Source organism: Glossina fuscipes, unplaced genomic scaffold, assembly GCF_014805625.2.
Source record: "Glossina fuscipes isolate IAEA_lab_2018 unplaced genomic scaffold, Yale_Gfus_2 0, whole genome shotgun sequence".
NCBI lineage: Eukaryota > Metazoa > Arthropoda > Insecta > Diptera > Glossinidae > Glossina > Glossina fuscipes.
In genome coordinates this window covers 25,658,469-25,671,045 of record NW_023998414.1, presented here as the reverse complement: position 1 = coordinate 25,671,045, position 12,577 = coordinate 25,658,469, and the positions used below count along the sequence as shown (strand labels likewise).

The 12,577-nt window shown below is 32.7% G+C and overlaps 1 protein-coding gene across 3 annotated transcripts; it reads right to left on the bottom strand.

Annotated features, from left to right (window-relative positions):
- Positions 1-2,876: 2,876 nt before the first annotated feature.
- Positions 2,877-10,481, bottom strand: LOC119644682 (RNA-binding protein cabeza). Of its 3 annotated transcripts, XM_038044362.1 has the most exons (7): positions 10,326-10,481; positions 10,135-10,269; positions 9,974-10,070; positions 9,129-9,163; positions 4,915-5,036; positions 3,952-4,147; positions 2,877-3,900 (listed from the first exon to the last, which is right to left on the bottom strand). In XM_038044362.1, exons 1-7 carry the CDS (start codon positions 10,330-10,332, stop codon positions 3,305-3,307), a joined length of 1,188 nt encoding a protein of 395 aa, XP_037900290.1. In that variant the 5' UTR covers positions 10,333-10,481; the 3' UTR covers positions 2,877-3,304. The 3 variants fall into 3 exon arrangements, with proteins under 3 accessions (XP_037900290.1, XP_037900289.1, XP_037900291.1); XM_038044361.1 differs by having other exon boundaries at positions 2,877-4,147; XM_038044363.1 differs by lacking the exon at positions 9,129-9,163 and having other exon boundaries at positions 2,877-4,147.
- Positions 10,482-12,577: the final 2,096 nt, after the last annotated feature.

Sequence of the window (12,577 nt, the reverse complement as noted above, 5' to 3'; positions counted from 1 at the left end):
AATCAATTTTGTTCGTATGTCTGAAGATGGGAAAAAGTTTATATTTATTAAATTCTTCGTGTTTTCTTTTATAATATATTTTTTATTGAAAAAGTTTCGTTAACAAAATAATGCCGCCAAGAAGAAATCCACTCGAAAACCGTTTAATAACATAATTAATAGTCTGTGTTTCTCGAAGTAAATGTCAGTATACAAACATCTCGATTTATTAGAGTTCAATTACTCTTCTTTTTTTTTTTGTGTTAAAAGCTCAAACATCCATATTTATTATTGATCGGCAATCTCGTTGTTTTATTTATCAAATTTTTCACCTCACAAATTTCTTATTCAATTCTTTTTTATTTTGTTTTATAAATGTAATTTTACATATTTTCACAATTGTATATGCAGTATATCATTTAAGGCATAAATTATACCCGTTATACATGGCAGACGCAAGTATTATTTCCATTTAACAATTCTATTTTATTTTCAGCTATAATCATATAGCCGCAGCTTATATATACCCGGTCTTGTTTTATAAATATATAAGTTAAGAGCATTAAAAACGTAATGGAGGAGGCACGGTATTTTGCGCAATTTTATGAAAGAGTATTTTTACGAAGAGAACGAAGTACGTGTCGTTTAATAACTGAGCAAATTAACCATATTGACTCTCTATTTTATAGTACGATTATTCACTCTTTATTATGACATTTACTGCATTTTACTGTTTACGATAAGTGTGTCAATACACATTGAATATCTTGAACATTTTCGGGCTTTTGGTGGCTTTCAGGGCTTAATTGAAATAAATTAAAAACAATCATAGTGGATTGATAAACCGAGACGTTATTCCTATTTTCGAGTTGGGATTTCAACTTTATTGGAATCGACAAATCATATGGTTGTGCATGTGTACATACAAATGAAACAAAAAGTGAAAGTTTCTTTTAAAATTTAAGGTTATTTATATAGTTTATCTTATAACTAGTACACAAAAGCATTCTAGATGATATTAAAAAATTTAAGATTAATAAAATTGTTGTTGGAATTATAGATCTCTTTAAAGGTTTTTCTCGAAGAGTCTACAACAAACCAAGAAAAAAGAAAAAAAAACTTCAGACTTAAAAAGTGCTGCCCAATTTTCATATAAAAAAAAACGTGCACAACTTGCTACGAAGAAAAGTAGAAATAAAATTCCTTTTAAAATCTAAAAATGATATTTAAAATTTTATTATTAAATTATTTCAAATTTTATCCCACATTATGTTATTTTGAATTGATTTTGTACAGTTATTTTATTTTTATTCATCTTATTCTTCTTCTATCAATAATCAAGAAGCGCAAATTCGCTCTGGCACTACATCAAGCCAGTTAAATCGTCTAATCAAGTTAACGGCTTTGTGCAAATCTATGGAGTTAGCGAATTGCGTTAAGAATTTCTTGCCAATTAAATTTTTTCTTTAATTTCTTCTTTTTAAAGAAACACAAGCGCCATCGCAAAAAAGAATCGGGAGGGGATATTACTTACATGTTCTCGACCTAGGTCAGTCTCTCCTAACAGTACATCCAACGCTACTAATGCATTTGCAAACGCAAGGAAGTAGTGGAAGAACGCTTGTGGACGAAATCGGTATTAGAAAGTGATACCGATAGGGTTCTAGCTGTCAACGATATACAAGATAAAGTCAGGGTTTGTTTCATGAAACATAAACATGATTCGGTCGCTTTTTCGTCTGACCGTACTCGACTGCCTTCGTATCGAGTTGGGCGTCTGATTCATATCAGTCGTAATATTTTCGGTGTATGTAGAAAAAAATAATGCAAAGGAGAAGAAAAGTTAGTAAATAAGCAAAAAAAAAAGAATAAATAAATAAATAAAATCTACTAAACGAACAAAGTTTAATAAATTGAGCTAAATATATTGAATATGTTCAACTAAATTTTTCCATTCTTCTTTTGTTAATGGCTAGCTTGAAATTTACAATTTTTATATGAAATGTGCCTCTGCCTCTGTACACTGCTTAAACAGGCTCTAAATATAATAATAATTCCTTCATACTTTTTAAATAGTTTCTAGTAATCACACAATTCCACACTTTGTCGTTCACACAAATCTTTTTCATATGACTCTCATATGCTTTATATGCTATCATGTATAATCAAGGCAAATTTTCATTAATAATTGCTCGATAACGAGACTTACCAATCGATCATGGAAATTCGTTATCCAACTAGCTCAATAAGGAAAACCTTAAGCTGATCCCAGGACGGTACAAAACTGATTATAGAGGTCTCATGAAGACAACCTGGTTGGACCTAAGCCTCGAACATGCGTTACTTGTACTAAGTTTCAATTTTATTCAGCTTACAAAATGTATAAAGTAGCGAAATTCCACATTACTGTTTGGACATAACTTCTGGATATCACTTTTTTATGAATTGTTGACTCTTTCTTCTTAAATGGAAAAATATCTTGCCTTCTTGCGCGAATGCGTTCCACTGCTTAAATTTTATTCTTTGCAGTTCACCCATGCGAAAGTCCGCCGTAGAAGTTAAACCATAGCTCTCGTATTTTTACTTCGTCATTCTCGTTACCCTCGTTTATCATCGACTTTGCTTTTCTTACACATGATTTGCCTTCGACAGGCTGCCTACAACCTATATTGTTCTTAATTGCAACTTGGGTTTTATTCTCCACCTCAATATGTGTGCGATTCATTTCTTAAATATGTTTTTAAAAGAAATCATTGGCCAAAAAACAAAAAAAAAAAAGAAATGTATGTCAGTAAAACAACTCACAGTTGAAATCATATAAGAAGAATTACCAGTTTCGTCTTAAATTTGCATAGTGAGAAATCCTTATCTTAAATCTTCTTGATTAATTTAACAAATTTCAGTTTTTAATTAACGAGCTAGGGAAACCCATCTTTTTAATTCATTGTCAATTATATAAATATGTTATTTTTTCTTTTTTCTTCCTTAATAAAATTGTCCTTTTGTCATGCAAAACTGTCTTTACACAGCGTTTACAAGTTAAGTTTAATTAACCATTTAAATAAATGATCCACAGCAGATAGGATGCAATTACATTTGTTTTCATCAAAAAAAAAAAAAAAATTTCACTTGCGTTCGGACTGGAATACCCGAGAGTTGACTGTTGTAACGTACACTTTCCGATGTCGAATCAATAAAAAAGTTAATATTGAAAATGATAGTGGAAATTGAACATTGAAAAATTGATGAAAATTAAATTAATATTTTAATACTACCACTATAAACTATGCATTCAAAAATGCTACGGAGGAGGGGGAAGGTGAATCTAATAAGGACGGGGGCGATTGCCAGAGTTGTTGCGCATGGGACCGCCACTGTTGCCGCCGAAATCTCGACGACCACCACGATCGCCGCCGCCACCACCCCCACGACCGCCACCACCGCCGCCGCCACCGCCGAAACGATTGCCGCCACCGTAACCACCGCCGCCACCTCGATTATCTCTGTTATAGCCGCCACGGTCACCTCCACCGTACCCACCAGGAGGACCACCGCCTCCTCGATTATTACCGCCGTCATCGCCTTTAGGTGTTTTGCAGCGATTACATTCATTGCGCCAAGCAAAATTGGTGTTATTACAGCTGCTGCATTTCCAATCACCTTCACGGGGAGCACCACCGCCGCCGCCACCTCCTCCGCCTCCGCCACCACCACCACCGCCCATACGTAAACGACCTCCACGATCTCCGCCACCACCGCCGCCGCCACCACCACCACCGCTACGTCCTGAATCATAATCATGACGACCCGACCCACCGGTACCTTCGCCTCCACTGCCACTATTACGGTCAAAACGGCTACCACCGCGGTCTCCTCCACCGCCACCCATTCCACCTCCCATACCACCGCGACCACGGCCACCTCCACCACCACCACCACCGCCGCCGCCGCCGCCACCACCACCACGACCACCTTTACTCCAGTTATTTTGTCTCTGAGCTAAAGAGACCTTAATAATACAACCATTAAAATCGCGTCCATCAAACCAAGCTATGGCCGATTGTGCTGCATTGATGTCGTCATATGTAACAGTAGCTTCACCTTTGGATAGACCAGTGTCTTTGTGGCGATACAGCCAAATTTTTGGTTTCATAGTGCGTTTGTCTTTCTGAAATGAAAAAACGAAAAAAAAAGAAGAAAATATATAAAATAAATTAGGAAAATTATATGCGCCAGACACCGTGCCTCTTATATTCACCAAATTCATCTTCACCTTATCCGAATATAATTAATAAAGCCAATTATTTTTCATTTTCATTTTGTATAATCCGGGAGTTTTTTAATTATTATACTTATTCGAAATATAGACTAACTAATCTTTCAGGTTTTTCCATAATGTTTTATTTTTTCTCTGTGTATTAACAAATCAGTTTAAAGCGTCTTTAACTGAGAAGATAGCAATTTTTTTCATTGTCCCTTTTTTTCATGAATACTGAAGGATTCACATCATTCCAGTTGGAAGATTTATTGCAAAATGACGTAAATGCTATATTATTGTATATAACGGTTCAAATATTATCTTCTACCTAACCCCAAAAGAATTTTTTTTGCTGCGAAATGTACAGTTCGGAAATTGTTTGATCGATACTTTACGAGAAATCTATCAGTGAAGCCATCTACTGAAAAAATAATGGATTTCTTTTTCCCCAAACTAATATATGATTACTTTTTTTTATCGTTGCATGTGTTATTGTAATTATGAGTAATGGGCGAAAAAGGCAATATTTTGTTTTTCCTTATTACATGTTTGTCCTTTAGTTGATACGGTTGGATTTCAATACCAACCAAGCGGACAAGAGCTTCTAATACCGGTAATGGATATGATAAACATTCTCATCTGTTCTTATATCATAATAAATAATATTTATAATATACCTTAATAATACCAATTGCTCCGAAATGAGTTTCAATATCCATTTCAGTTGCCCCGGGATCCATGCCTGACACAAATATTGTGTCTTCTTGAGTAATCATATCGCCGCCGCCTCCATAACCGCCTGCAATATTAAATATACATTAGCAGCTTTCTTTTTAACTTTTTACTGTAAGTGAATTTAAAACTAAATGAAAATAAACTAAAATTAAAAAAAAAAAATATGTATAAACATACTTTTTTTTTATTTTTTATTTTTTTTTAACAATCGAATGTAAGCTAATTAAAAAAACGCTTTCGCTTTCTAATGACTCATCGAAGCCCTTGAGAAATATTACTGAGCCCAATAACATAATTATTTACTTTTGTTTACCGCTGAAGTTAAACCCTTCTTTTATTTTTTTTTTTTTTATTATACACTCCGATATGAAAACCATGATTTTTTGCTTGAACCAAATTATTTTCTTTAAACCATAACCACCTTTGATCAGTTGAAAATATTATTGATTTGCACGTTGTACCTTACAATAATAATAACAATGATAATAATTAACAATAATAAAAAGGGAACGCTTGGCAAGTGGAATCAACCTTCTCAAATATATAATAAAATAGACGCCTTTTCAAGTATGTATTTTCCAAGAATAACCAAAAACTTATGTACCGGAGATTTACGTATATATAAAGAAAAGATTGCTTGTATGGATTACCAAAGTTCACAAATGCATGATAACGTCCGTCGTTGACGAAAACCTCTTAAATGCAATCACTCACTATATATATATATATATATATATGATGCATGAAAATACTTTCTTTTGTAGATATATATATATATTTTTTTTACCATATTTTTAGATAAGTGATCAAAAACCTTTGAAATTTGAGAAGATTGCACATATTAACACATGTAGTAAGGGCTGCAAATGTTCATCACTCGTACCATATATTATAATCCTACTAGCACTACGCTAATATCCATAAATAAGAGATTGATTGTAGAGATTATTATTGTGCTGTTCTTTGTTCAGGGAAGAATTATATCGAACTTACAGTAAAAGGAACACTTGGTTTTCTCACATACAGGCTTATTTAATTACTGAATTTATATTACAAAAAATATGTCAGTATAGAAGAATATATAGCTGGAAAAACTTTTGCCATCTTGGTTAACTCTTTAATTCGCAGGAGATCTAAGATTACAAAAAAAAAAAATCCTCTTTTGTTGTTTTCATAGTACTTAACGCTAAAATTCTAATTTCGAAAACACACTTCTTCTTAGCAATTCCATCCATCCTTACTTCGATCATTAAATCAAATTTTTCATTTTATTCTTCTACACTTGGAGCAGTTATAGCGAATAAGCCGCCTTTTTACTTCAATTTCATTGCAAATGGATGGATGGTACCGTCCTAAAATTCGTCATTTTGCCGAACAATCAATCAATTTTATTCTTCTTCCTATCAACATAAAATTATATGTTAAGGTGTTTTCTTTCTTTTTTCTTTCTCTATATGTGTGTATATATATTGTATATATATATACAGTTTACGATGAAATTATATCGGTTCAGTTGACGTAGAAAAACTTTCCTTCGCATTCGCATACATTGAACGCATTAACATTAATGGGGAACACACATTGCAAGCAAAAATCTTTTCACTTTTTTTCTTTTTCAATTCTCTTAATTCTGTAAGGGCTGATTTGACTGAAGGACTGAAAATCCATTCCTCCCAAATATCAATTTTAAATGTTTTACAGTCATTTGATACGAATATGAATCTCAAGTCTTATTTTATTTTGTTTGAAGTAACTATAAATCCTTAAAGACCTATGAGCTAATTACATAGACACAACTATAACATAAGTCAGCTAGATGGCAAATAACGTAATCATCATAATCTAAAAACTCATCAATCACCAATCATCAATTTTAACCAGCGATAATATACACATTACGAGTTTAGATGTACAGTCAGTTTTTTCATTTAGTCATTGAAGAATTCTACCAACACGAACAATAAATGACCTTTTGACAGATGAGTTAGACAAACTAAGATGAAAGGATTTCTATTCGATCTAGAGAACTCTACAGGCGTTTCAATTAAAAGGCTTGGGAATCGAGATTGAATGATTTTGTCGAGGTAGAAAGAAACAGGAAAGGAGAATTTCAAGAATGCATAAAGGAAGGAGGCGATATGGTCTCGAAGCTTAATATTATAAACAAAACGTGTTATACCGTTTACAGTACATTGTACATCCGGAAGAGACTTCAATATAACAGTTAACATGCATCATAAGGAGCGACTGTGCAATGTCGCGGTTAACCTGCAGAGGCGGTTATAGGTTTAGTTTGTACAGTCTTCAGAGTACAAGGCAGACTTTAGCAGAGATATTGCCAATACACTACAAAGAGCCTACGGTCTCAACACAAATTAAAGCTAAATTGGCAGAGGTCCATCGGACTCAATTCCCTTCATCCGATTAATTAGCTACAAGCACTATTTCTTGGAATTACGCGTAGATGCAACGATTTTACTGGTTGTTCTTAACATTGTATTCGCTTTACTGCTTTATAAAATTACCACTTCGTTGAGTTGTCGTCAGGAATCGGGATATATCGTTTTGCTAATCCGCCTGAAGCACTCTCTCGCATCCTTTCTACGTAAATCTGCGTATCTCATATTTCAAACTCACATTTTATTTTTATATTTTTAGCTAATACGGGAAAGGAGATCACGTCAAAGTTAAAGATACAAACATTTACAGTTTTTTTTAGTGAGAGAAATTTAAGCCTTAGGCAATATTGAACTTAACTCTAACTGACAAATACTTATCATCAAGGCTATTCTTCATTAACGCATTCCATGCCAAAATAATTGTTAGTAGTTATAAAGGTCTTCTATAAGCTTAAAAGTCACACTTGGCTACGTTATCTTCACTTGTGCTATTGTTCATAATTGTGTCGAAAGAGACTATAGATTCTTAGTGGAACATCAATCATTAATTATTGCAATAATTATTATTGTATAATTTAATTGTAATTAATAATTTTTATTATTATTAATTAATAAATTAAATCAAAGATAAGGTTCGACTGGACTGGACTAAACTTGAAAAAAATAAAATGTTATTATTTCAAGGCCCATGAGAAAGAAACATGTTGACTTAGGTCGAAAAAATCTTGAAAATGGATTATTATTTTCCATATGTGAATTTTGAACACTCAAATGCATCGCAGTCAAATAACGAGAATTGAAAAATAAAGTTGAATGAATGAATGAGATTTAAAGTTTTATAGGGGGGCGCATTATTGAAATGATCGGTTTGCATTTCTAATAAAAAAAAAATAACTATTTCCGTTTATTAGATAGAGAGTTTAAAAGAAATTGAGTATAGTAGTAACTTCAGTTAGTTCAACATTTCTTAAGAATAGAATAAACGAGATAAATAAACAGATTTTCGCCATCTATTGTCTCCCTAAATTATTGAGTATTACAAAATCGCCCCAAAGCTAAAAAAAATACTTTCTGACCGAAGTAATGTGCCAAACGCTAAATTTGAATATCATTCACTCTACAGACTACCATACTATATGTCGTATTCAAATGACTGTATCACAATTGCATTATTGTGCAGTTTGAAATAACGGAAGAAAACATTATTTATAAATAGTTTAGCTGCAAAAGTTTTACCAGGTTTGCTCAGGCGATATAAATCACATTCAAGTATCATTTTTGATAAGGACATCAGTCATTGTAATAGTGATTGTTATTGGGAATTTTGATTTCCTTATTCCATTTTTTGTTTAAAGCGTTTAAAATTTATAGCTTAGGCATAAGCCCAATTCAATATAAAGCGGATATATGCATATATATCTATATCATTATATCTATATATATATATATATTTATATTTATATTTATATATATATATATATATATATATATATATATATTTATATTTATATATACATATATATAACACGCTTATCTTGAAAGCATTTTCAAAAAACTACTTGTCCCTTCTTTCTATGAGTTAAGGCATATAGTAAGGAAATCAAAAAGTAACAGACAGTAATTTCACTTGGAAAAAGTTTCAAAGCTTTCTATCGTTAACTGTATATATAAAACAAAAATTTATATTTGATACATATTGGTATACATTACTCAATTGCGATAAAGCAATATTATGACTTGCATTTAGTTCTTTTTACCTTTGTTGTTGTAGTCCTTGTTGCCGCCTCCATTTCTAAAATAGGATTGTAATATAACTCATCATTTAACGGTATTTACATTGGGTGTATTTCAATATAATTCAATGTAGGATAAATAGTGTACGCATAGAAATAGATTTCATTATCACAAGTACCATTAGAGATTATTGTTATTCCAGAATTACTGTGTTCACGCAAGAATATGCAAGAGGAGAGAGTAGGTACCATTTTAACGAGTGGCTGGATGTTTAACAGGTCTCATTCTCTTATTACCATAATTTCTATGACTTTATTTGTTATATAAAATTGGTTGCAAATTTTTCTTTCTCAATTTTTTTTTTTTTTTTTACCAAAAACCAAAATTGTGCTTTTGCTGTTTGTTTAAAACCAAGTAAGTATATGTGAGGTTTAATCGATTTTAATAACCATGTGACATACACACATTTCGTTGAAAATTTTAAAGATACATCAATGCAACACCAAACGCAACACTTGCTTTTCAAAATCTTCCGATGATATGTTTTTTAGAATCTCAGTAATATACCAAACATCATGTGTACATAACCACAAAAATGAACCGGTTGACATCTTTGAAAAATTGTAATAGATTACTCCTCATTAAATGCAACATAAAATGGCCGCCTCTTCTTTTTTCAGTTGAGAGCGAAAAAAAAAAGAGAATTACCAAGGTTTTCTATTTTTCTCTTAAAATTTATTGCTATACACTTTCTCAACCCGAACTATCTGTATTTGGGATACTATCACTTGAATTTAAATATATTTAGGTAACTTGAAGCGTTTTCGACTTGTGATTTGTAAATTATAGGAAAAGTTTAGATACATACCCGTAACCGCCGCCACCACCACCCATTCCACGATCTTGCCAGCCACCACCGCCGCCGCTATTGCTACCACTTCCGCCGCGATTACCAGAATCGTAACCTTTTAACAGAAAAAAAACACACACACGTTACTCATGTCCATACAATTTCTAAAATATTTTTACCTCCTTTATTATAAGATGGCGGAGGTTTGCTGTAGGGACCACTACCACCCTCACCTCCACCCATTTGATAATTTGGTGGAGGCACTGAAAAGTTATTATAGCCTCCGCCGCCTTGATTACCGCCATAACCACCACCTATAAATATTATGTTAAAAATTATGCATAATAAAAGCGTCCATGTAACCACTTACGATCCATTTTATATAATCTCTTGAAATATAATTTGTAGACCAAAAATCAAACGATTCTCTATTATTTATTTTATACCCCTTTTTTTAACCACAATGCACAGATAACCTCCACCAACAGTTGACAAAATAGAAATGAAAAGAAACTGCTGCTTAGAAAAAAAAACCAAATCTGTTACAAAACGTGAAACAATGGCGTGCTGGATTGTTGCCATGGTTTAATTGCTTTTAATGCTTTTAACAAAATCAGGGTAGTAATTATGTGTGATGAAGTTAGATTTCAATTTCGACTTTCGAGTTTTTTGCTTTACGTTGCATGAAAAGCCTTCTCGTATCTGTTCAAATTACATAAAAGTTGAATAGCTCACGTTTCGTACTAGTATTGGCTGCTTAGAGTTGCATTTATAAGAAAAAAACAGCCAGTACATTAACATAAACATTATATACTTAATCGCTATTGAGGTTTAATAAGTTTTCGATGAGATCGAGACTACGAAATTGATCGTTTGTAATCTTTGGGTCGTTGTAATGAATAAACATGCAATTTACGATTATACAGTCACAAGTATATGGTGGCAATATTGGTTTTAAAATGAGTGCATATTTCTCCTGGATACGGTTCTGCATCCCGGTCAATAAGGCTACTTACATTGTGTATTTAATGTTTTGGACGATGTCCAAACGTCTTGCTGACTGATTCATATTTTTGTGCAATTTTTCAGAAATTTCCGATGACGATAATGACTCTGGCAACTGAAAAACGTTTATGAATTCGCGATTTTGGTTGAAAATCTTCCTTCCCGCTCAGCCGTTCAGAAAGTTGCTACACAGACGTACTTTGGTCGTAAGAAGAAAGCTATTGAAAATATTTGGGATCGGTTTATTTTCTCGAGCATAAACCGTCCTATTCTGAAAAATCGTTGTATGGAAAAAAAATTCAATGTAGTTGGGATTAAAGAAGCAAAGATAGATATCCCTGCCGATTAGGAATCATCTGTCAATGTATCTACTGGTGTATGTGTCATTCGAAGCTTGTCTGTTCGTCTTGTTTTCTTGTGTTCATGCTGCAGGTCGCAAGTTCTGAAATATTTTGATGAAATATGGTACACCGGCATATTTTGATCCCAGCGCTATTGAAAATGGTTGGGATCGGTCCATTTTTCAACCATATACCGCCCCGTTCTGAAAAATCATTATATGGAAAAGCATTACAATTTTCAAAGTTTTTCGGTTAAAATGGTTAAGTAGAGGTATTTCGGCATTCTAAATTGACATGAATCTTTGGACCGGCTGGAGAAATTCTTTGATCCCCCTTCATCTCACCGTTCCTAAGAAAACTGAATTTTTATATGGTAAAACGGACGAATCTCAAATATTTCATGGTGAAAATTGGCTCATAATAGTAAATTCACAAAGAACTTGGACCACGTAGGTCTATTTTTTGGATGCCACCGCCACCTTATATGCCAAAAGGGCCTAATTTTTAATTTTTTGTAATGAAATTTGTTTATGATAGTAAGTAAGTAAAAGAATTAAGTAGACCTAAGTTGAACCATATGGGCCTATTTCTTGGCCTCACTGCGTTTGCGATGAAGCGTTTGGACAAAAAAAAAATTAGAAAGAAAGAAAGGTTCAAAAATCAAAATTATATATTCATATCCATATCGATATCCATATCCATGTCTAACTAACTGTGCCGTTTTTGTTTATGCCATTCCAATGTAATAGAAGTAAATAGTAAACGTGTTATGTGCGACTCATATCTCGTTTATTTATTTTAGCTATTAACTATGCATTATGGTTTTTATCTGTACATGTGCCCTTTATACCCTACACCACCTGTGATACAAAGGTGTATTAAGTTTAAGAGAATGTATAACGGCATCCCGAATGCCCTGATAGAATCATTTCATTGTGAGCCCGTCTATCTGTCTTGTATATTTGTGTTTAGAGTGCAATTTTTTAAAAATATATTTTCCTGAAATATGGAATGGTACGAATCAAATCAACTTTTCGATCATTTGCCATGTGAAGTCGGCGTATGAATAACGGTAGTAATTGAAGTGGTGTAGGGTATTTACTTCTTTCAATTGTTCAATAAACAATTCGAAGCTATTGTTGTTGTGTATACCGTTTAAAAAAACAAAATTCTGTTCAGGATTTTTTTTTTTTCATTAACAATATAGTTTATCTCTAAAATTGTTCGTATTATTGTTGCGTAAAATCTTTAATTTTTATTTATTTATTTATTTATT

Coding starts and splice junctions, on each gene's coding strand:
- LOC119644682 (XM_038044361.1), bottom strand. Junction 9,164..9,973: donor GGTGGTGGCGGCGGTTACGG/GTATGTATCTAA, acceptor ATCCTATTTTAG/AAATGGAGGCGGCAACAAGG. Junction 4,148..4,914: donor GAGCAATTGGTATTATTAAG/GTATATTATAAA, acceptor TTTTCATTTCAG/AAAGACAAACGCACTATGAA.